This window comes from Giraffa tippelskirchi, chromosome Y (genome assembly GCF_054371585.1).
Source record: "Giraffa tippelskirchi isolate mGirTip1 chromosome Y, T2T-mGirTip1v1.2.pri, whole genome shotgun sequence".
NCBI lineage: Eukaryota > Metazoa > Chordata > Mammalia > Artiodactyla > Giraffidae > Giraffa > Giraffa tippelskirchi.
Genome location: NC_137290.1, coordinates 9886203 through 9911123, shown reverse-complemented (window position 1 = coordinate 9911123; position 24921 = coordinate 9886203). Strand labels below are relative to the sequence as shown.

At 51.2% G+C, this 24921-nt stretch overlaps 2 protein-coding genes across 2 annotated transcripts in view; both read right to left on the bottom strand.

Annotated features, from left to right (window-relative positions):
- Window positions 1–10994, bottom strand: part of LOC145537682 (zinc finger imprinted 2-like) — a 37734-nt gene extending 26740 nt beyond the window's left edge. The window contains exons 1-2 of the mRNA XM_081568534.1: window positions 10893–10994; window positions 9240–9315 (exon numbers count right to left, since the gene is read on the bottom strand). Of these exons, the coding sequence (XP_081424660.1) occupies window positions 9240–9315; window positions 10893–10994 (178 nt within the window). The remainder of the gene's footprint in view (window positions 1–9239; window positions 9316–10892) is intronic.
- On the bottom strand, window positions 5101–24668 carry LOC145537681 (uncharacterized). The gene is made up of 5 exons (XM_081568533.1): window positions 24638–24668; window positions 15351–15815; window positions 11071–11160; window positions 5796–6113; window positions 5101–5758 (listed from the first exon to the last, which is right to left on the bottom strand). Exons 1-3 carry the CDS (start codon window positions 24666–24668, stop codon window positions 11072–11074), a joined length of 585 nt encoding a protein of 194 aa, XP_081424659.1. The 3' UTR covers window positions 5101–5758; window positions 5796–6113; window position 11071.
- Window positions 24669–24921: the final 253 nt, after the last annotated feature.

Here is a 24921-nt window from a genome sequence, read left to right as displayed (position 1 = left end):
TAACATTCCAAAAACTAAGATCATGGCATCTGGTCCCATCACTTCATGGGAAATAGATGGGGAAACGGTATAAACAGTGCCAAGACTTTATTTTTCTGGGTTCCAAAATCACTGCAGATGGTGCCTGCAGCCATGAAAGTAAAAGACGCTTACTCCTTGGAAGGAAAGTTATGACCAACCGAGATAGCCTATTTAAAAGCAGAGACATTACTTTGCCAATAAAGGTCCATCTAGTCAAGGCTATGGTTTTCCCAGAAGTCATGTATGGATATGAGAGTTGGATGGGGAAGAAACCTGAGTGTCGAAGAATTGATGCTTCTGAACTGTGGTGTTGGAGAAGACTCTTGAGAGTCCCTTGGCCTGCAAGATCAAACCAGTCCATCCTAAAGGAGATCAGTCCTGGGTGTTCATTGCAAGGACTGGTGTTGAAGCTGAAACGCCAATATTTGGCCACCTCATGTGAAGATTTGACTCACTGGAAAAGACCCTGATGCTGGGAAGGACTGGGGGCAGGAGGAGAAAGGGATGACGGAGGATGAGATGGCTGGATGGCATCACCGACTTGATGGACATGGGTTTGGGTAGACTCTTGGAGTTGGTGATGGACAGGGAGGCCTGGCGTGCTGCGATTCATGGGGTCGCAAAGATCGGACACGACTGAGCAACTGAACTGAACTCTACCAGAAGATAATTCATTATTTATATGACATTCATATTTAAACAGGTGCCCTGTATTCTACCTGCAGCTCCTGATTCAGGGGTTATTTAACCTCCAGTGTTGTCAGCTTTCCCCTCATGAAAACGAGGACTCTAAATGATTAAACATGAAAATTAAGTATAATTACATACACACACAAACTCAGAACACTCTGGTAATGTAGAGTCAAACCTCTTCCTTTAAGGCTTTTAAAGAATCCTTTGACCCACCGCAGACTCTCACACATTAAGTGTGCAAAAGCCAGGTGCAGAAGTGGGAACAGTCGACTAGTTACACACACCGAAAATTGTTAGTGATACACATTTTCACATGCAGACTGTGGAAACCAGGGCTTCATGACACAAACACACCTGCAGACAAGTCCAGGGAAATTCAGAAACCCCTACCACTCAGGTGGGCAGGCCTGCTTCTCAGAACTGAGCACACTCCTCACAGGCAGTCCTAAACACACACACACACACACACACACACACACACACACACACTCCAGACAGGCACACACACACACACACACACACACACACACACACACACTCCAGACAGGCACACACACACACACACACACACACACCCTCCAGACAGGCACAAAGGCAGACCCACAGACTGAAGGGACCCCTCACCCTCCCCAACACAACTTCCCTCTGGCGGACACCCAGGCCCACCCTCAGCCTCGCTCCGGCACCTCCCCCAGGGGCTGCCCCTCAAAATCGGGCGCTCCCAGCCCCCATCTGCAGTCATGCAGGTGCACAGAACCACCGGAGGCGCAAAGGCTGTTTCCCATGTGCCCTTCTCATCTGCAAGCCTCTGATGCATCTCAGCGCACCTGCAAACACGTCCAGAGGGCCTGCCTTGCTCCCTACCCCTCAAAGTGCCCCCCAGACTCCCCACAACACCCCCACGGCATCACTTCCCGAGGTCTACTTGGCTCATTTGCTCCCTCACCCCTGACACCCAGCTGGTTTCCCAGGTTGAGAGCAGCCCCGGTACCTCCTCCTCCTCCATCAAATTGCAAAGTCCCCGGGTCTGCCCCTCCCGCCCCCAAAACCTCGGGACCAGAAAGCAAAGTCTGTCACTGTTTCCCCATCTATTTCCCATGAAGTGATGGGACCGGATGCCATGATCTTTGTTTTTGGAATGTTGAATTTGAAGCCAACGTTGTCCCTCTCCTCTTCCACTTTCATCAAGAGGCTCTGTAGTTCCTCTTTGCTTTCTGCCATAAGGGTGTTGTTATCCGCTTATCTGAGGTTACTGATATCTCTCCCGGCAATCTTGATTTCAGCTTGTGCTTCATCCAGCCCGGTATTTCGCATGATGTACTCTCCATATAAGTTAATGAAGCAGTGTGGCTATATACATCCTTGACGTATTGCTTTCCCAGTTTTGAACCAGTTCCTTTTCCCATGTCTGGCTCTAACTACTGCTTCTTGACCTGTATACAGATTTCTCAGGAGGCAGGTCAGATAGTCTGGTATTCCCATCTCCTGAAGACTTTTCCACAGTTTGTTGTGATCCCCACAGTCAAAGGCTTTAGCATAGTCAATGAAGCAGAAGTACATATTTTCTGGAGTTCTCTTGCTTTTTCTATGATCCAACAGATGTCAGCAATTTGATCTCTGCTTCCTCTGCCTTTTCGGAATCCAGCTTGAACATGCGGAAGTTCTCAGTTCATGTAGTGCTGAAGCCTAGCTTGGAGAATTTTGAGCATTACTTTGCTAGTGTGAGTTGAGTGCGATTGTGTGGTAGTTTGAACACTCTTTGACTTTGCCTTTCTTTGGAATTGGAATGGAAACTGACCTTTTCCAGTCCTGAGGCCACTGCTGAGCTTCCCAAATTTGCTGGCATATTGAGTGCAGCACTATCAGAGCATCATCCTTTAGGATTTGTAATAACTCAGTAAGAGGGAGTAGTAGTCCTAAACTTGTGCTTAGAGTGTGAAGAAATTCCACACAGGTAGAAACACACGTATGTGTTAATAGCATGTGTATTGGACTCAAACACAAAATATCTTTTACAGTGTGCCTCAGGGTCACGGTAGTTCAAGAGTTTCCCTCCTTTTTCTAACCATTCTCACACCCTCAGCCATATTGATTTCAGTTTGGCCTCCAATCATGTTGGGGCCAGTCACCTTTTTTGGCCAGGGTGTGTGGCAGGTATTTTGGAATCCTGGGCCATCAGGCCTGTGTCGCAGCTGCCCCTCTTTTGCCCAAAAGCATCCCAGACGGTGCCTACGGATGAGTGTGGCTGTGTCAACATGCCCTCATTTACACAAACAGGCTCTGGGCTGGATGGTCATAGTCTGCCCACCTCTGACCTGGAGAATTTTCTGTACCAGCCCCTGCAGTACATAAAACCAAGCTGCTCTCTGGCAAAAGGACAGTTTGTGAAGAAAAGTGAACAGATAAAATGCTTTAAAGAAAGAACTATTTTATGAACATTTGAATCCTATGAATTGAAAGAATGTAATACACAAACAGGCACATAGTGCGGAATTTGGCAGAAAATTTAAAATGGTAGTGTTTTTAAAAAGCTCCTCTGAGCCGTGTGTTTCTCTCCAATAAATTGGGGATCATATTAGCTCGTATTTCACAGGGCTCTGGTGACAGGTCCATGAGAGCATCTCCGTAAAGTGCTCAGCACCATGTGGGACAGGCAGAAGCTCTCAGGACATATTACCATTTATCTATCATCAGCAGTCGCCGACTGGTTAATCTGGCCCAGGCAGAGGAGGTGTCCTGTGGGCAGGGCACTGGCCACCGTGAGACTCAAAGTGCCCAGAGGGCCCTGCGTGGACCCAAGAGTCCCCAAGATCCACCGATGAGATGCTCCATGAGACTGTGCTCCTTCAGGCTCTCCCAGCAGCAAGCCCACAGCCTCACTTTCTGGGGCTACAGTGTGGGATCATTCTGATAATCTAAGAGACCTACAGGGTTTCCCTGGTGGCTCGTTGGTGAAGAAACTGTCTGCAGTGCAGGAGACGCAGGAGTCACGGGTTCCATCCCTGGATCAGGAAGATCCCTGGGGAAGGAAATGGCAACCCACTCCAGTATTCTTGCATGGAAAATTCCATAGACAGAGGAGCCTGGCGGGCTACAGTCCATGGGGTCGCAAAGAGTTGGACACGGCTGAGCGCTCAGCACAGCACAAGCGGTCTAAGCCAATCCTGACACAGATCCTTTAGTGACCACGGAAATGCTCTGTATCTGCGGCGTCCAGTGCGGTAGCCACTGGCCACGTGGGGCTGCTGAAATGTCCTGGATTCCTTTACACTGAAGGATCCGCAGGAAGCTATTGTGCTGGAGGCAAGAAAACTAAACCTGGATCCCTCTCCAATGCAATTCTGTGGTCACTGAAATGTCTGTGCCATGGTTGGTTTCCTGGGCACTTTCCTTCTGTCAGGTGTGGTGCTGAGCACTGGACATGGACGAGCTCAAGTAACCCTCACCCGAGTCCTATGAAATAGGAACTAAAATGACACCCAATTTGTAGGAAATTACCCAGGCTCATGAAAGCTGTTTTTAAAGGTGGTTGTTTCAAATTTTGCACATGTATCAAGAATATATTATTATTTTCATATTACACTTCACAGGATTAAAGTTTTCATACACTATGTTTTTTTACAAAAAGCATATCTGTTCACATTTCTGCCAAAACTGCACTTTTTACTTAGAAAAGCACTACAGTCTTTAATGCAGATGTCCATGCAACATAACCAACATGAACCTTGCAATGACGGGTGCATGTGATCGCGTGGACCCCTTTTGCAAAAATTCCTTATAAACAGATCTCCTACCGACCTGTTTGGAGCGGTTCCTCACCACTCTCTGAGAGGCTGTCAACTGGGCTATAAATCCCCCAGATAAAATGGGAACTCACAACGCACATGTTGTGCGTTTTCACCTCAGTGAACACCTTCTATGGATTTTGTGGTGGTGGTTGTTAACTGGCACTATTGTGGCTACACATACGTGCTACACACAATATTCCAAGTATTTCTGCAGCATCTGAAGAGGTAAATGAAGGGAGTGTTGGAAGGTCTAGGTGTCGAAAGAGGCTTTTTGACTCACAATTGTGTGACCGTCTGGGAATCTCCCCCCATGCACCTCTGTGAGGTGGATACCAGGAAGGTTAAGGGCATAGACTCTGGAGGCAGCCTGCTCCAGAGGGTTTGAAAGTTGGCTTGACTCCTTCAGATCTGTGTGACCTGAAGCAAGTGACGTGGACTCTCTGTTCTCTTATCTCAGAAAGAGGGAGAATAATAGAATGCAACTAAGGGAATCAAAATGTGTAAAGACATCAGCTCAGTGCCTGCCACATGGACGGTGCTCTAAATATTCTAAATATCTGTGTAAAACGGGAGGAGATCCTAGTCAGTGGGAGAGAGATACAGAACTAAAGAATAACTTTATTCACTCCTGGATTCAGCACAGCCTGGTGGCTGGGGATAAATCATAACAGATCAACATAAACATGAAACATAACAGATCTCGTCAGTGGTGGAAACCGTAGCCATTCTCCTTTGCTATAAAAGGGCTTCCCTGATGGCTCAGTGGGTAAAGAATCTGCCTGCAATGCAGGAGACACAAGAGATGCACGTCCAATCCCTGGGTCGGGAAGATCCCCTGGAGAAGGGGATGGCAGCCCACTCTACTATTGTTGCCTGGAAAAACCCATGGACAGAGGAGCCTGGTGGGCTACAGTCCACGGGGTCGCGGAGTTGCACTAAGTACAGACACAACTTTCCTCTAGTGATGGCAGCTATTAGGTGACACAGGATTGCCGAGCTAGGGACTACACTTCCCAGCATCCGTTACAACTGCATGTCGCCATGTGACCCGCTCTGGCCAACGAGAGGTGAGGAACAGTGATCTGGGCTTCTTGTAGGAGTCGCCCTTTGAAGGACTGAAGCATGTCTTCCCCTCTTCTCATCCCCCTACTTTCCCTGGAACCAGAAGCTGGACTGAGTGTAGGGGGTGAGCCCCCTCCAGACACGTGGCACAGAGCACCAAGGTCAAAGGACCCTGGCTGCCCAACTCCACAGAGCTGCACCGCCCCAGCCCTGGGAGTTTCACACACAGACCACAGCCTTGGGAGAGACAGCAAGTTGGGTTCATTGAAGCCGCCATATTGGGGGTTTCACATGACAGTAGCCCAGCATGCATGATACGGGGGCATGCGGGTGGCCTGGAGCGGGAGGCCGGGGGGACCTCAGGTTTCAGGAGATGTAGAGGACGTTGAGACCGCACAGGGGACACTCCCAGGCCTGGATCTCCTGATACTTTGCACGAGGCTTCGAAGGGGAGGTGTACTTCGAGCCAGCTCTCGAACTTCCAGGAGAAGGTTGCGAGTCAAACCCGGAGTCGCTCGAATCCATGTAGAAGGTGAAGCAAAAACCCAGCTGGAAGGAAAGAAAGACCACAGAGAGGAGAGAGAAGAACTTTAGTGCCCAGGGGGAGAGGGCTCCCCCCCTTAGTTTGAGGAGCTGAGCATAGACTTCAGGGGCGACCCACCTGGGGTTGAATTCCTTCTTCGCCCAGTACAGCTGGGGATCCTGAGGCAGATAACCTGACCCTCCCTGGCCTCAGTTTGCATTTCTGTATAATGGACTATAAGTAACCGATCCCTCACAGAGGTGCATAAGGACTGAACAAAGTAATCCAAAAATGGATCATTAAATGTAACAAAGTTTGCCGCTTTGTGAGAGCTGGAAAGCCGTCAGCTGTGACAATGTTTGCTTTGCTGATTTTCTTAAAACCACCTGCTTTCCTAAGAAATTAAACACTTCTTCCCAACAGAAAGCTTCACCCACAGTGCTGGCAGTATTGAAGCTGTAGTAATTTCTGGGAGGACTACTATTTCCATCCCGCGGTTTTTGAGCATTTAGGACGCTTCAGCCTGAATGACATGTCAGGTCCCATTTAATCCTCACGAGGTGGCCTCTGATCTTATTTCTCCATCCTGCAGATGAGGAAATAGGGCTAGGGAGGCCCTGGTAAGCGTTCCCACTCTGACATTTGATCAGACGTATAGGTTGGGAGCATGCGGCACTCAGGATTAGAAGTGAGTACATAACCTTCTTGATTCTCCAGACAAGGATACGGGAGCGGGTTGCCATGCCCTCCTCCAGGGGATCCTCCCAACCCAGGGATCAAACCTGTGTCTCCTGTACTGGCAGATGGGTTCTTTACCACTGGCACCACCTGGGAAGCCCATTTTTCCAGGTAAGCGTGGCACAGATGTGAACTCATTTCATTGTCCTAGTAATCCCATGTGGGGTTCCTACTGCCCTGTTTCACAAATGAGGAAACTGAGCCACAGAGGAGTTCAGGAACTGGTCCCAGGTCCCACAGCTGGTAGTGGCTGAAGCTGGGTTTGAACCCAGCGCTGAGACCCTGGAGTTGGGGCCCTTAGCCTCAGAGGGCTGGGATGCCAGCTGGGAGGCTTGGGGTGGGCAGGACAGCGTTCCCTCCACACGGTGCCCTCACCTCTGCAGAACCGTCCTTCTCCTGTTCCCAGGTTATCAGCCCTTCCCACTTGGGACATTTGGGGTCCAGATCCTTCTTGCGATGGGTAGGGCAGGGGTGTCCTGAGCATTGCAGAAATGCTAAGCAGCATTCCTGGCCACTGGATGCCATTAGCACGACCCCTTCAATTGTCACAAACAAAAATGTTTCCAGACATTGAAGGCGTCCCCTGAGGGGCAAACCGCCTCTGGAGGAGAATCACCACCTCATCCCTTCCTTGTGTTCTCCAGGTTTGGGGAAAGGGAGGGATCGCCTTCCCATTGCATTCCCATGGTCAGCTGACTTGGCCTGTGGCCATTAGTGTCCTGCATCACCTCAGTTCATGACTGGTTCTGTGGAGGACACAGGTGAGCAAGGGCCTGGAAGGCACAGTCAGAATTCTCTCTGCTTCTAGGTTATTTAGTGCATCTACAAGTGTCTCTCCAATGAGTCCCTATTAGAAAGGAGAAAGTCAGATATTATTCAGCAAAGAACGGGGACAAGCATCTTGGCCCAATGGCTCAAAATTCACATCACCAGTGATGGCGCACAGACCTCATGTGCATCAAAATGTGATGTTCTGAGAAGGACACGGCATCACTTAGGTGGTGCTCCAGAGATCAGAGCTTATCCGGAATCTCATTCATAGGGAGATCGCCAAAAATACAACCAATAATCCACAATATGAGATGGGGGTGACTTTGGACTTCAAAATGCCTTCATAAAAGGCAAACAAGGCTTAGGAGACTGTCTAGCGTAAACAAAACTACAGATACGTTACTAAGTACAACCCCCGCATACACAACTAGACCTAGTGTTGGAGGGAAAAGAATGCCAAAGGGACAGTATGGAGCATACTATTAATATCAAAACCGATACAGGGATAAGGTGAAGTGTGTGTCAGGGCTGAATGCAGGAAGGTGACCACAGCCCCACCCTGAAATAACAGAATATTGCATTTCTCAGGCGATACACACTTAGGTATATTATGTGTAGATATACTGCAATAAATATACATATATATTACATTTTGTTAAAGAAAATACACAAACAGAGAAAATGTTAGCAATTGGCGAATTTGGGTGATCTTTAACCGTCTGTGACTCTCACGTTCTTTTCCAATGTGATTTCTAAGGAGTCCTTCCCAGGAGTGCTACAGGCACTAATAGGAAAGACATTCTCGCAGGCATGTGACACAGGGCCTCCCCTCACCCCTCCTCACGGCTGCCCCTGGTTCTCACCAGGGTCCCTCCAGGCTCCCTTCTGGCCTGTTAAGAAGCCCAGAGACAGAGCAGATGCCTCGTTGGCCAAGGGTGAGTCACGTGCCCAGCCCAGGTACAATCACAGGGAACCTTGGCACCGCCGGCTCTGATTGGTCGGGGCGGACCTGGAGCTGGTCTGAGGATGGGATCAGATCCATCCAAAGAGCATGGAGACACGTGGTCTCCCCGGAAAAGTCAAAGTGGTTAGTAGGAAAAAGAAGAATGGTACCCAGGTAGACAAGGCCATACTTGCCTCCACAGGAGGGACCGTTCCCTAATTCATTCCTTCATTTAATCAGCCCGTGTGTATACAGAGCCTGACACCGGTTACACCTGATCTAGACAGGGGATGTGTCACTGAACAACACGGGGGTTCCTGCTGGCATCCTCCCCCTGAACTACTCTCCTAAGGGAGACAGATTAGGAGCAAATAGATACACAGTGTAATCTCAAGTAGCAGTAATAGTGCTGAAGAAACTCAGCAAGGCAAGGCATCGGGGAGGCAGTGTCAAGGGCGGCTTCATGAAGGAGGTGACACAGGAGCAGAGGTTGGAATCAGCAAAGAGAAGGAGGCAGGAAAGAGGGCAGCACCCTCAAGGAAAACCATCCCCTCCACAGGAAGGGGTCCCATCTGGGACGGCGGAGGGGCACAGGGCACCCAGGCACCCAAGGGTCTCTGCTGGGCGGAGAGGCTGGCCGATAAGCCTGACCTCTCAGGCCCAGGGTTCTCTGGGCAAAGGAGAAAACAACTAGACCCACCATGCCACACGTCGGCGCCCGTTTGGCTGACACTCTTGCGTTCTTTCCGGTGGGCCCCCTTTGCCGACCGGTAGTGCTCTCAAAAGGCAGGGCTGAGCGAGGAAGAAAGAGGCATGAGGCTATCTCGCCCACTGAGGCTTGAGAAACTCGATAATAATAAGATGCTCATCAGGAAACCAGTGAAGACGGCTAATACCTGTGGAGTACCTGTTATGTGTCAGGTGTGCTTTTAAGTGTTTTGCAGGCATTAGCTTGTTTGGCTGTTCATAATAACTCTCTGAGATGGGCACTATATTCCTCCAACTTAGCAATAAGGAAACAGAGAGCTTAGGACCCTTGTGGGAGTTTGCACAGTAGTGCCTGCAGAGATGCATGAAGTTGCATCCTGAAGGTCCCCAGGGAACAGACAGGGCTTGTCAGTGAGTGGAGAGGCTAGAGTTAGACAACAGGAGCTCTGGAGATAGTGACGCCCTGGGGCGCCCGTGCCCAGGAGGAAGGCACAGCTGATACACAGGTGCCAGTGGGGCACGTCTCTCCAGAAAACACTAGAGTTTCCTCGAAGAAGACAGACATGTCAATTTGGAGTCAGAGTTCCTGCTATTTCAAAGCTGCGCACAAATCCGTCTATTTCCTTACACACGCCTCCACTCCTGGCCTCTCTCTGGAGGAGCATCCAGGCCACCTGTGCAAACGTCCCCTCGGACACTGCCATCTCCCTTTCTAAACATATTGTCCTGGATCCACTCCCCTGTGTAATGTGACCCAAGTAGAGTCCTGTTTCTACTTGCATATATTGTCATCATCAAACACTGGGAATAACCCAAATGGCCACCTGCACGAACCTGGTTAAGCTTCCCTGATGGCTCAGTGGTAAAGAATCTGCCTGCCAGTGCAGGAGACACAGGAGACCTGGGTTCAATCCCTGGATCCAGGAAGATCCCTGGGAGAAGGAAATGGGAACCCACCCCAGTATTCTTGCCTGGAGGATTCCATGGACAGAGGACCTTGGCAGGGTTACAGTCTGAAGGGTAGCAAAGAGTCAGACATGACCGAAGCAACTGAGCACACACACATAGCACAGAGAGACTATGGAATCCCAGGCAGCTGGAACACAAACCAGGCATCCTGAGGGGGAGAGTCCTCGAGATGGACAGGGGACACAGTGCTTAAGGTCAAAGACCCCCAGGCCAGATGGCCAGGGTTCCGATCCCACTGTGAGCTGATGATTCACACTTGTCACCCTTCAGATTTCCCATCTGAAAAGGCGGTAATTCCTGTCCCTCCCTCACTGTGAAGCATGTGTGACTGGATGTGTGGAAAGACTTGGGACTGTGACTGGAAGATTCTGTGTCAGATCAGAACTAAATGAAACAAGACCCAGTATGAATGAAAGTGGCATGTGTAGTATGCACCCGTATATCAGATATAAATACACAGTAACAGATACATACACATCCTTGTCTCCATGAGTGAGCATAGAACATTCTAGAAAGCTGGACAAGGAGCTAGAAAGTAGCTATGTCTGGGGAAGGAACTACAAAGCTGAGCGACGGAGAGGCATGCCTGTTGTTTTGTGTGATGGTTATAGGCTCTGAGAGATTTGATAAAATACGTGGGGAAAGACATGGTGGATTGCGGCAATATCTGGCGTACCATCATCACGTCAGCTACAATGACTGGGTGTCCCCAGCGCCCCCCCTCCTTAAGAGGAGCCAGTGGGAGATACTTGGGGTTGGGGCCAGTCTTCAGGGTCATCCCTTCCCCATCAGCCTTTCCCTGAGGCCCTCCCCACTCCTGCCTGCCCACAGTTTCCGCCCCACGTGTGTCTCACCTCATCTCTGTGGAGGCCTGGTCTGCACCTCCTCCCTTTCCTGGCCCCTGCTGGTGTTCAGAGGCAGCATGGTGACTCCACTGCTGCTCCCTGTGAACAGGAGAGACAGCAGTCAGTGCCTGGGTGGCAGAGCCAGGGGGCCCGGGTGTGAACCCAGAGGTCGGGTGCACTCAGACAGCTCCATCCCCTCCGCATGTCTCCAGGTCCCCAACATCCAAGGAACCAAGGGGACGTGTTGACAATGCCTCCCTCCTGGTTCCGTCCAAAGCCCAGCATGTGATCTGGGGAGACCGGTTGTCATGGAGCCTGGCAAGGACAGGGGCAGGGCTCGTGGTACCTGGGACTTACCCCCTCTAAAACTAGAAAACCTGTGACATAAAGTGCTGGGGACAGGAAGCTGCAGCTTGGCTAAGTGGGAATCAAAAGGGCCTCAGGAGTCTGGCATACAGCAGGCACTCAGTAATTGCACTCCTGGGGCATTCCCAGGGCTGTCTTTCAGCTCCTTCCCAGGGCTACCAGGCAGTCTGACCGAGGGGTTCAGACAGGCCCTCCCCTCCCTGTCCTCGGGGCCATCCAGGTCCACATCAGGACTGTGGTCAATGGGAGGGGCTGAGCCCCAGACCCCTCAGCACAGCCCGGGGGAGGGGCCGGCCCTGCAGGGAGGCTTCTCTGCACAGGCTCAGTGTGGGGTCATCACCTCCGGCCAGCATTGCCCTGGGCAGGACTTGGGCCAGCGTGTCTGGGGGTGAGAACTGGGGGGATTCCAGCCTGCCAGTCACTAGCTGAGAGAGCTCAAGGTTTACCAACAGCACAAGAAAGCACAGCACACTGAGATTTGAGTTTCAGACACACAGATCGTTTTTTAGAATAACTATCTCCAAACACTGCATGGGTCGTGTCCTACATGACATAAAAATTCATTTTGTGTTTATTCTGCTAAACTGTGTTTCAGTATTGGCATGTCCCATGGACTACTTTCCATGTACTTGTACTAAAAGGTAATTCATTCTTCAACTGAAATTTCAATTTAAGTATTTACCATGTGTTTTACCTGGGATGCCCCAGTTTGGGGGTATTTAACCTCTTGTGCTGTCAGCTTTCCCATCCACAAAATGAGCAGAATGATGAAACGTGAGGATTACATAGAATTAAATGCATGTCAAGTGTTGAGAACACAGTCTGACCCAGACTCAGGCAGTCCCGTGTCGGATCCAACTCTATCGCTGTTGGTGGCGGGGGTGGGTCAGGAGGCCTCCCCCCCACCGTCTCCTACGCACCTTCCCTGGATCACTGTCTCTAACCCTGGGACCCTCCAGCCTGACCTCTGACCTCTGATCTCTCCCTCATCAGTCCAGGGCCTCGTTCTGGGCCAGGTTGTCTGGGGGAGAGAAACCCTGCGGGAGGGAAAAGGCCCCTGGGTCACCAAGCAGCTGAGGCACAGGGACAAGGTGCTGGTCAGTAGGGCATGTGGGCTTCAGAACTGGGGCAGCCCTCCAGGACCCTCAGAGCTGGGACAACCCCCCAGGAACGGGGAGACCCCCTCGGGTCCTCTCACGCACTCTGGCTCTCCATGACGTGCTCCAAGCATCTGGGGCACCAGGTGCACCCAGAAGTTTATTGGAAAGAACCGAGAGCCGCAGGCAGACACACTGCCCTGCAGCCCCAGAGGGGAAGACATAAGAGCTGTGTGCCCACCGTCCCCTCCGGCTGAGCCTGGCCCCCCAGCCCCGGCGCCTCCCCCGGAGGCCGCCCCTCTGACACAAGCTGCCCTGTGCCCACCGTCCCCGCCCACTGACCCCGGCCCACCCGGGCCTGGCCCCTCCCCCAGAGGCTGCCCCTCAGAGAAGCACCCTGACCCCCAAAACCAGACACGACCCCCCAAAGTCCCTGGAGGTCGCCAAGCCCATTTCCGACGGCTGTAGTTAGCAGCACATCATCACAGCCATCCTCCGAGGACCTCCATATGCCTCCAGAAGTTTCTCTGTCCCTATTTGTCCCAACAGGCTCCCCCCAGAGACAATTTCTCAGTCTTCTCTTTGGTCAGGGCTGTGCCTGGACCCGTGATTCCCACCTGACCTCTCCTGTGTCCTGCACAAAGTCCCGCCTCCTCCCCCAAACTAACATGTCCACAGGTCTGTCCCTTGCGCTCCCTAAAACCTGGGGACCAGGACCCAGCTCCCCCTCCGCTGTCCTGCGGGTGGTCACCGCCATCCCCTCTTGCAGATACCCCAGCCTCCTCTGACCACTGCAGTCGTGGCTCCTCCTGGTGACCCCAGAAACACTCAGACTTGGGAGGGGCCGGGAGGCTCAGAAGGTGAGATGGCCCTCAGGGAGGCCTGGTTCCTCAAGGGGTGCCACCGCCCTCCCCATTGGGTCTCAGTGGCCCCCAGGTCGCGCCCCTGCACCCCACTCCCCAGGAGGCCCCCGCACATCCTCCCCGGGTGCCCCTACCCCATGCTCCCCGCGGAGACCCCGCAGCACCATCCTGCCTGAACATGAAAGTTGGAGACCCTTCAGGACCGTGGCCAAGGAACTGATCTCGAGACTATCATTGCGACCTGGGTCTTCCACCCTGGGCGTAGGCGGGATGGGGCCCCAGTGCCTTTGCTTGACGCCCGGACAGGGCTGGCTCTGGGGATGCCCGCGGAGCCTGTGGACAAACGCGAGAGAATGAATGCGGCTGGGTTGCCCAGTCACACAAGGCCCCCGTCCCCGCCCCAACCCCCAGATATTAAGTCAAGAGGTTAACAGGGTCTCTGACAACCGCACGGGCGTCAGAATGTTCACCGCAATTCCGTTATTCGTGGGGAGGGTCCCGGGCCTCTTCCTCCAGGAAGACCCCCAGCCTGCCAGCATCACTGTCCCTCCTATGAGCTGTCCCTACTGGACCTCAGCGCCTGGCCCCTCGCCCAGCGCCCCTCCCCCACTGTGGGGCCAGGCCTTCCTGGGAAAGGCACAGAGGCTCAAGCTTCAGAGACCCAGGGGTGGGGGTCCTGAAGGATTACACACACACAGTGACTCCCTCCCGCGAGCTGACCCCCTGCTCTGGACTCACAGGGGGACACTCTCAACAACTCCCAGCCACACCCCTGGCCCCAGAGTCCCACGTGTGCAAATAAAGACACACTTTGCACTTGTAGATCCTGAAACACACGCAAATGGGCAGTAACACATCGTGAGGTTGAGGAACGCTCAGGCACGCATGCGTGCATACACACACACACACACAGACGTGCAGATACACAAAGCTTCAAATACTGGGTACTTCCAGGCACACACACTCAGGACACACATATTTGCACAATTCAATCTGAAAGGACACTCTATGGGACACCCAGACCACCTCTGTCTGACACCCCAGGCTCAACCCCCAGTCTCACCTGGGGAGCCATCCCACAGAGGCTTCCCCTCTCAGACCACCCCCACCCCTACCCGCAGGTTCACTCGCCTTTACACTCTATCCAGATGGTGTTTTTAAACATCAGAATCACTGCTTTGGACTTACAGGCTTGGTAAACAGTGAAACCTACTAGGAAATCAAATCACACAGATAAGCAGAGAGAAACCCTGGCGTGTCTCTCTCAGACACCCTCGGAGACACCCAGCCGTGCACACGGACACACACATACCCACACCCACACCGCAGTCACAGACATTCCTGGAAAATCAGAGTCACCCCTTCAGCTCGCGGGCCTTTTGGAAACGCTAAGACCCGCTCACAGATCCACACACACAAACGTTCAGGTTTAGGTTCCTGGAGCTTGAAAGAGCAGACAATCCGGGCAGATACACACACAGACACACGCATGTACGGACTTGCAGAAACACCTATTTTCAAACAGACACTTTGGACACGGGGACATAAAGACACAGACGCCTTGGCAGACACGTTTGCAAAGCCGGAATCGGCCTCCAGACACAGGATCGCCTAGGGCTGGACTCGGGGGCCGACGCCCAGTCTCCCCCAGAGGTCGCCCCCCTCAGATGCGCGTCCCCGGCGCGCTCCAGGCACCCGCCGGCCGCAGGCGCGGGCGCGGAGACACACGAGGCTCCATAACGCTCCGGCAAGCACGCTTCTCGCCAGCTTGCTCTGGTGCCCCCGAAAGGCTCCGGAGGGGTTGCACGCCCCGCCCCACTCCCCCAGACCCCCGTCTAGGCTCCCCCGAGTCAGCCTCCTGAGCTGCCTCCGGCCGTTCCGGAAGGAGGCCCCGGCCCTGCCGCCTCCCCAGAGCGCCTCGTCCCCCAAGGGAGCCGCGCGGCCCACAGACCCGCGCTCCTACCTCCTGGCGTCTTCGGGCCGGGCGCCTGCTCCTCCTGCACCTGCCCAGGGAGGAGGCCCAGCCAGGCCTTCACCCACAAGGCCCAGTCCTCCTCGCTGCCCTCCAGCCTGCTCTCTTCCCGGCGGCCCGAGGAGCCCTCGGACCACGAATCGCCCGCCTCGCGCCTCAGAAGGGTCTGAGGACTGCGGCCGCCCTCGGGGAGCCGCGGGCTCCTCGGGGGCCTCCTCGGCGCGCGCGCCCGCGCCCCGCCGCCGGAACGCACCCGCACCTCCTGGCGGGCCGCCTCCGCCCTCCCCGCGGCGACCCCGCAGCGCCAGCCCGCGGCCCGCCGCCCGCCGCCCTTCGCCCGCCGCCCCGCACTGCACACTCGCCCGGACGGCGCAGACCCTTCGGAGCCCCGGCAGCGACTCGGCTCTGGGCTGCCCAGAGGCACAGAGTCGGGGCGGGCCGGCCCCGGGCCGCTTCCTGGCGTCCCGCGGGGGCGGTGAGGGCGGTGGGTTCCCGGAAAACCCTCCTGGGGACACCCTGGACAAAAGCACGGAAGGAGCGGCTCCAGACCAACGACCCCGCCCGGGCCCACAGGGACTCAGATCAGGTGGGTATAACAGTGCCCAAAACAGACAGCAAGTGCTAGTGCTGGCTGTGGTTTTATTACCAGGGTTGGAGGGTTGGAAATGTTGCTTTCATACCTGCTCTGTGAGCCCAGCGTCCCTGGAATATTGTCTCCCTGGCGGGGGGTCCACCTGGGCCCCCCGCCCCCAGCGCCCCTTCCCCTCCCCGACCTCGACCCAGCCTGGGCCCAGGTCTTCCAGTAGGCAGGTGGGGTTGACAGGGAAGAACCAAGAACCCTGTTATACTGCCGGGCCCAGGTCTTCCAGGAGGCAGGTGGGGTTGACAGGGAAGAACCAAGAACCGTGTTATACTGCCGAGCCGCGGAGACCCAAGGGTCTGGATGCCTGGGGGTCGGGGGGGTGGCACTGATGTCTGGGACCTGGGGGCCTGCCCTGTGCCTACTTCAGATACACAGTGACCCCCAAGGCACACCCACACACTCACTGCTGCTCACAGTGGCCTACTCTCAAACCCCCAAGATGTATTTCTCCTCCATGGACCAGAATCTCCTCCCCTCTTTTTTGATATGCAGATAATTAGAATGAGGACGTTATCTTGGGTATTGACCATGCAGTAGGCACCAACCCAGTGTCTTTACACATGTCGATCCCCTTAATGCTCACGACCACGTGGCCAATTCTGTTATTCTGTCTCTTTCTGAGATAAGAGAACAGAGGCACAGAGTTCCTGTCGCTTGCTTCAGGTCACACAGATCATAAGGAGCCAAGCCAGGATTCAAATCCAAGGAGGCTGACTCTAGAGACTGTGCCAACAGGACTTAGCAGTTAAACAACAACAACAAGCCTCTGTATCAGACTCCTTTGGTGGCAAGCAACAGAAACCCTGATTCAGGGCCTTTGCACTGGCTGTTTCCTCCCCCTGCAGCGCCCTTCCCCCAGGGTTTTTCTGTTGTTGCTTCAATCAGCATCTTTTCCAGTTCTTCCTTGCATGCAGGTATTGTTGACTTCACCGCTTATGAGATATTTATGACAGTTCTTTGGTGCTGGCTGACTTTAAGATTATCACCAGTTTCCAGCCCTCTGTTACTTAGGAAAGCACCCACTCATTTCTGAGAAGTCAAATGATCACCCATGAGCTTCAGCACTTCAGCAATTTAGAAGACTATAGAGCGAGTTTTCTCTTTAAGATAATACATGCATTTCACAAGAATCCCAAGTGGTAACAAGGTGTATTCATTAAAACAAACAAACAAAAAGCCTCTCTCTCTCTACCTTCTACTTTTGAAGTTTTAATTTTGTGGATATTTATAATCTATTCATCTTGAGAAATTTCTTTCAAAAGTTTTGCCTTCAAAAACCAGATTCCAGGGGTACAAGCACATATCCTTCCGACTGATTAAAGGAAAAGCAGGAGAGTCGGTGAGGTGGTGAAACCCCTGGAACTCTTGTGCATTGTTATGGAAGTGTGAATTGGTGCTGCTCTTTAGAAGAGAAAACTGGTGGTTGGCATAACTGCACATATGCACGTCCAACCCCAACAACCCCATTCTTGGGTATATTCCCAGTAGAAATGCGTATTAAGCTAACAGAGGGTGTGTACGAAGATGTTTCACGACACCTCTCACACTGTTGGTGGGAATATAAACTGCTGCCGTCACTCTAGAGAACAGTGTGGAGGTTCCTTACAAACTAAAAATAAAGCTATCGTATGAGCCAGCAATCCCACTCCCAGGCATGTACCTGAAGAAAACTCTACTAGGAAAAGACCCATGCATCCCTATGTTCAGAGCAGCACTGTTTACAACAGCCAAGACATGGAAGAAACCTCAGGGTCCATCAGCAGACGAACGGATGAAGAAGATGTGGTACATATACACAACGGAGTATCACTAAGCCATCAAAAAGAATGAAATTATGCCATTTGCAGCAACATGGATAGACCTCGAGATTATCATACCGAGAGAAGTCAGGCAGAGAAAGACAAATACCTTATAATATAACATATAGATGGAATCTCATAAAAATGAACTTAGAAAAAACAGAAACAGACTTGCAGACATAGAAAACACATACTTACTGAAAGGGAAAGGGGTTGGGGAAGGGATAAATTAGGCCTTTGGGATTAGCAGATACAAACTGCTATATACAAAAATACATAAGGTCCTGCTGCATAGTCCAGGGAGCTCTATCTGATATCCTGTAATGAAAACCAATCTGAACATTCATATTTCTATCCGAATCACTTTGCTGTGCACCAGAAACTAATACAACATTGTCGTAAATCCACTATACTTCTATAAAACAAAACCAAAAATTAACTCATATATATACACGTGCTGTCGCTTCGGTATCACTAAGCCATCAAAAAGAATGAAATTATGCCATTTGCAGCAACATGGATAGACCTAGAGATTATCATACCGAGTGAAGACAGGCAGAGAAAGACAAATATCTTATGATATAACTTATAGATGGAAATTCATACAAATGGATTTAGGAAACAGAAACAGACTCGCAGACATAGGAAACACACTTATACTTACTGAAAGGGAAAGGGATTGGGGAAGGGATAAATTAGGCCTTTGGGATTAGCAGATACAAACTGCTATATACAAAAATACATAAGGTCCTGCTGCATAGCCCAGGGAGCTCTATCTAGTATCCTGTAATGAAAACCAATCTGAAAAATCCTACATACTTCTATCTGAATCACTTTGCTCTGCCCCAAAAACTAATACAACACCGTAAATCCACTATACTTCTATAAAACAAAAACAGAAATGAACTCATTATATATATATATATATGTGCTGTTGCTTCGGCAGTGTCTGCTCTTTGTGACCCTATGGACTGCAGCTTGCCAGTATATATAGGCTTCCCTCATGTCTCAGACAACAAAGAATCTGCCTGCAAATCTATAGGTTAACTCATGTATATATCCGTTCAGTTGAGTCTAGTCACTCAGGCATGTCCAGCTCTTCGCAACCCCACAGACTGTAGCATGCCAGGCCTCCCAGTCCACCACCAACTCCCAGGGTTGACTCAAAGTCACGTCCATCCAGTTGATGATGCCATCCAACCATCTCATCCTCTGTCATCCCATTCTCCTCACACTTTCAATCTTTCCCAGCATCAGGGTCTTTTCAAATGAGTCAGTTATTCACATCATGTGGCCAAAGTATTGGAGTTTCAGCTTCAGCATCAGTGTTTCCAATGAATCATATACACACACACACACATATATATATATATGTAAACCTTACATATATACCTGCACATGTATAAAGAATGTTCCTAACAGGTCCATTCGTAATAGTCCCAAAGTGCCAGCTACCCAAATGCCCACAGAATTTCTCAGCTTTTGTGCTGGGAATCCATTTGTTTAAGGTCTGATGAGAGTCCATCCTTAAGGGTAAGGACCAGCCTCAACACACAGGCCAGGCGGGGTGTGTTTCGGCAAGTGTGTGCCCAATCCAAAAGAGTGTCATTTGCCACCATCTTGGGGGTTTTGTGAGTAGGCCATTGTGAGCAGCAGTGTGTGGGTGTTTGGGAGAGGGGTGACCGCGTGCCTGGGGGTCACTGTGCATTTGGTGATTCTGCAGTGTGGGACCCCAGCCCCCAGCCCTTCCTATCCCCACCCCCAGGCATCCAGGCCTTTGTGTCTCCGAAGCTTGGCAGTATAACATGGTTTTCCCCTGTCAACCCCACTTCTGGCCTCCTGGAAGACCTGGGCCCGGGCAGGGACAAGGTAGGGGAGGGGAGGGATGAGGGTGGGGGCCCAGGGGGAACCCCCCGCCAGGGAGACAGTGATGCCAGGACGTTAGGCTCACAGAGTGGGTGTGAGGCCAGAATTTCCAGTCCTCCAACCCTGATAACAACAAACTTGTTTCAGGCAGTTTTAACCGCTCGATCTGAGAAACCGTGTGGAGTGGGGGTGTTCGGGGGTTGTGAGCCGCTCCTTCCCCGCTTTTGTCCTTGTGGTCCCCAGGCACCTTTTAGGAAAAAGGTCCCTTTTCCTAAAAGGTGCCCTTTTCCTAAATAATTGAAGCAGATGTACAATGCGTATCAGTTCAGTTCAGTTCAGTCGCTCAGTCGTGTCCGACTCTTTGCGACCCCATGAATTGCAGCACGCCAGGCCTCCCTGTCCATCACCAACTCCCAGAGTCCACCCAAACCCATGTCCATCGAGTCGGTGCAATGCATGTAAGGGAGGCCAAAAAGATGCTATTTTAGTGAGTTCGAGTTTGCTCAAACTTATGTCCACTGAGTCGGTGATGCCATCCAACCATCTCATCCTCTGCTGTCCCCTTCTCCTCCCGCCCTCAATCTTTCCCAGCATCAGGGTCTTTTCCAGTGAGTCAGTTCTTCCCATCAGGTGTCCAAAGTATTGGAGCATCAGCTTCAGCATCAGTCCTTCCCATGAATATTCAGGGTTGATTTCCTTTAGCATAGACTGGTTTTGTCTCCTTGTGTTCAGGGGACTCTCAGGAGTCGTCTTCAGCACCATGTATGAGACCTCGGCAAACTGTTTAACCTCTGTGCCTCAGTTTTTCTATCTGTGAAAGGGGGAATGATAAAATGGGTCCTGCCTCCTGGGGTGGTTCGGAGAATTAAGTGTGTCATGTGCAAAGAACTCACTCGGGTTGGTATCTGGCTTTCAAGAACCAATATTTATCTTTTAAACATTTTTTAAAATGTGGACCATTTTTTAAATTTTTTATTGAATTTGTTTTACAATATAAGTTCTCTTTTATTGGTTTTTTTTTTTTTTTTTTGGAACAACGCATGTGGGATTTTATCTCCCCGAACAGTGATTGAACCTGCACCCCTGCATTGGAAGGGGCAGTCTTAAGAAACGATATTTAAATCCTCGTTATCATTCTGCTGATGTAGTATCAGGTTAACCCATGCATGAGCCGGAATGGCTTCCCTAGATCTCAATATGTGAAAACTTCTTTATTTCCAAAAGCCACAAGGAAAATGTCAGGCCTGTGACGCTGAGTTTCTGGATCCCTCCCCTGTCCTGGGGCTACCCATGTGGCCCAGTGGTAAAGCATCTGCCTGCCAGTGCAGGAGATATAAGTTTGATCGCTGGGTCAGGAAGAATCCTGGAGGAGGAAATGGCAACCCACTCCAGTATTCTCGCCTGGAGAATCCCCTGGACAGGGGAGCCTGGTGGCTACAGCCCTCGAGGTCTCAAAAAGTCAGAGGCCTCTCAGCATGCCCACACACACACACAAAAAGGAAACCGAAATCAGCCATCCTCTGTAACATAGGCAGGACTGAATTAAAGATTAGTATGGCTAGGCTCCTAAAAAACAAACAAAAAGAAACAGACAGACAAAACCACACATGCGTGATTTGTCGTCCCTGGAAGTCTGAAAATCTAATATCTGCAGAGTCTGGGCAAAGACATCCAGCGAATTATTAGTGAATTAGTGAATCCAGCCAACTGATAGAACAGGGAGTGATGGGGGCCCTGGAGAAACGGAATCTGTTGCAATGAGGCGGCCTCTCCAAGCTCCTGCCAACTGGTGTTGGTGGACCAAGCACTGCCAGATTCTCTGATACTTTTCAAGAGAACCCAAATTCCAGGTTGTTATTTAAACTTCTTGACTTGGCAGTTAACTCAACTATCAAGGGCTTCTCAGGTGGTGGTAAAGAACCTGCCAAGGGCTTCTCAGGTGGTGGTAAAGAACCTGCCCGCCAATGCGGGAAGACAAAAGAGACTCGGGTCCATTCCCTGGGTTGGGAAGATCCTAACCAACCAGAGGGAAGAAGAAAAGGAAATGGCACTGTGCATGTCAAATACCCACCTCCAAGGCTCAATCCTAGCCCAGCCACGTACCAGCTGTGTGATGTTAGGCAAGTTGCTTAACCTCTCTGTGCTTTGGTTTCTTTATCTGCAACATGTAGGAATAACAATGTCCCCTCACCCACCATAGAATTGTCATCCTGCTGCTGCTGCTAAGGCGCTCAGTCGTGTCCAACTCATGGACCTCAGCTTACCAGGATCCCCCGTCCCTGGGATTCTCCATGCAAGAACACTGGAGTGGGTTGCCGTTCCCTTCTCCAATGCATGAAATTGAAAAGTGAAAGTGAAGTCGCTCAGTCCTGCCCGACTCTTAGAGAGCCTGTGGACTGCAGCCCGCCAGGCTCCTCCGTCCATGAGATTTTCCAGGCAAGAGTACTGGAGTGGGGTGCCATCGCCTTCTCTGAGAATCATGAGGATTAAGTAAAGTTAGTACAGGTGTAACTGTGAGAATTGTGCCTGGTATGTAAAACCCTGTGTCTCTACTGCTTTCTCCAAATGGGTGAGTCTGTGTTTCTCAGAACTGTGTGGGACGGGCTCTTCATGGATATAAATAACAATGCTGCAAACATCATGATTGGGGACTTCCCTGGGGGTCCAGTTGTGAAGAATCCGCCTGCCAATGCCGGGGGCCCAGGTTCAATCCCTGGTCTGGGAAGATTCCACAAGCTGCAGGGCAGCTGAGCCCGTGCGCCAGCCGCGACTGCTGAGCCCGTGTGCTCTAACTACTGAAGCCTGTGGACTCTGGAGTCTGTGCTATGCAACAGAGAAGCCGCCGCCATGAGAATGCCACACATCGCAACCCCAGGATAGCCCCCGTTCGCTGCAGCTCGAGAAGGCCCTTGTGCAGTAACGAAGACCCCGTGCAGCCAAAAGCAAACACATAACTTAAAAAGCATCACAATCTGAAGCAGTGGAGAGGAGCAGACACCCTGGGTTTGAGCCATCGGCCAACGCGACACGTCAGCTCAGCTGCTGAGTGGCATGGAAGCATCGCTTCGGGGGTAGGATGAGATTTTAGCAACTGCCTCTCCATGAGCACTGCCCGCAGTATTTCCATCCTGCCGTCTCACAGCTCTGGCTGACATGACTCCACTCACGGGGATCTCACGTAGAACAGTGCTTATTCAGGCAAGGATGGCCATGCTCCCCTAAAAGGTATCTATGGCACCATCTGGGGACACTTTTGGGTAGAGACAGGGGATATTGGTCAACCTCCTGCAGTGCACAGGACCACCCCCCAGCAAAGACGGATCCAGCTCCCATGCAACAGAAGCACCAAGCTGGCCGCTTTGACCCCTCAGTCTGGAATCCCTGATGCTGCATCAGCAGAGTGACAACGAGGATTTAAATATCCTTTCCTAAGAATTCCCCTTCCCATGTGGGGGGTGCAGGTTCAAGGCCTGGTCAGGGAGATAAAATCCCACATGCCTTGTGACCAAAAAAACCCATAAAACAGAACCAATATTGTAAAAAAAAAAAAAAAAAAAAAAAAAAAACCTCAATAAAAATGGTCCACATTTAGAAAATCTTTAAAAAAATAAATAAACATTGCTTCCTGAGAGCCAGATACCAGCCTGAGTGAGTGCTTTTCCATATGAGACACTTAATTCTCCCAACCACCCCAGGAGGCAGGACCCATTTTTTCATTCCCCCTTTCACAGATAGAGAAATGAGGCACAGAGGTTAAACAATTTGCCGAGGTCTCATACACGGTGCTGAAGACGACTCCTGAGAGTCCCCTGAACAGCAAGGAGACCAAACCAGTCCCTCCTAAAGGAAATCAATCCTGAATAGTCATTGGAAGGACTGACGCTGAAGCTGACGCTCCAATACTTTGGTCACGTGATGCGAAGTACTGACTCACTGGAAAAAGACCCTGATGCTGGGGAAGATTGAGGGCAGGAGGAGAAGCGGAAAACAGAGGATGAGATGGTTGCATGGCATCACTGACTCAATGGACATGAGTCTGAGCAAACTCGAACTAACTAAAATAGCATCTTTTTGGTCTCCCTTATATGCATTGTACATCTACTTCAATTATTCAGGAAAAGGGCACCTTGACCAGAAATAATGTCCATGTTAAAAATAAAGATTAAGGACCCTCCTTCTGGGTCACCATGTTTGTTCTTCTTTGATAGGAAGACTCCCTTCCCAGGTGCCAGGTCCACACTGACTCGATATGTATGTGCTGGTCTCTCTTTTAACACTGAAGAAATATAACCCCCCTGACTGGTTTAATGTTTTTGTTCTGTTGTTTTTCAGTGGCTGAGTTATGTCTGACTCACTGTGACATCATGGACCGCAGCACACTAGGATTCCCTGTCCGCCATCTTCCCGAGTTTGCCCAAACTCACGTCCATCGAGTTGGTGATGCCATCCAACCATCTCTTCCTCTGTCGCCCCCTTCTCCTCCCGCCTTCCATCATTCCCAGCATCAGGGTCTTTTCCAGAGAGTCGGTTGTTCACATCAGGTGGCCAAAGTATTGGAGATTCTGCTTCAGTCCTTCCAATGAATACTGAGGGTTGATTTCCTTTAGGATTGACTAGTTTGATCTTCTTGCGGTCCAAGGGACTCTCACGAGTCTTCTCCAGCAACACAGTTCAAAAGTTATCAATTCCTCAGCACTCAACCTTCTGGCAGCCTTTGTTCTGACAATATATAAAACTGTGCTGAAAACTTGGAGCAGCTTGTCAGAATAATCTGGGAAGATGACTTTCAGGTTGGCCATGTTCGCCTTATAGAAATCAACACTTTTTTCTGTCGTAAGTAAACACAACTCTTCTCTCTTCTTATTATAGGCTCATATTATTTTCATTGGTGCTGCTTGGCATACACAGCAGGATATCCGAAAAGCCCACCTGAGTTCACCTGGAGTCTACTTTGGACCAGTGCTCGGTACCAAGCTCGGGGCCCTTGAGCCCCTTCGGCATCACAGCGCCCTCAGGTGACTCTGTGAGTTTTCCCTTGTATCTGTCGCTCAGTTGTTAAGTCGTGTCCGCCTCTTTGCGACCCCATGGACTGCAGCACGCCAGCCTTCCCTGTCCTTCACTATCTCCCAGAGTTTGCTCAATCTCATGTCTGTTCAGTCGATGATGACATTCAACCCCCTCCTGTGCAGTCACCTCCTTCTCCTCCTGCAACATCTGGATCTCCTTATATTAAGTGATGGTCCACTGAAGAGAG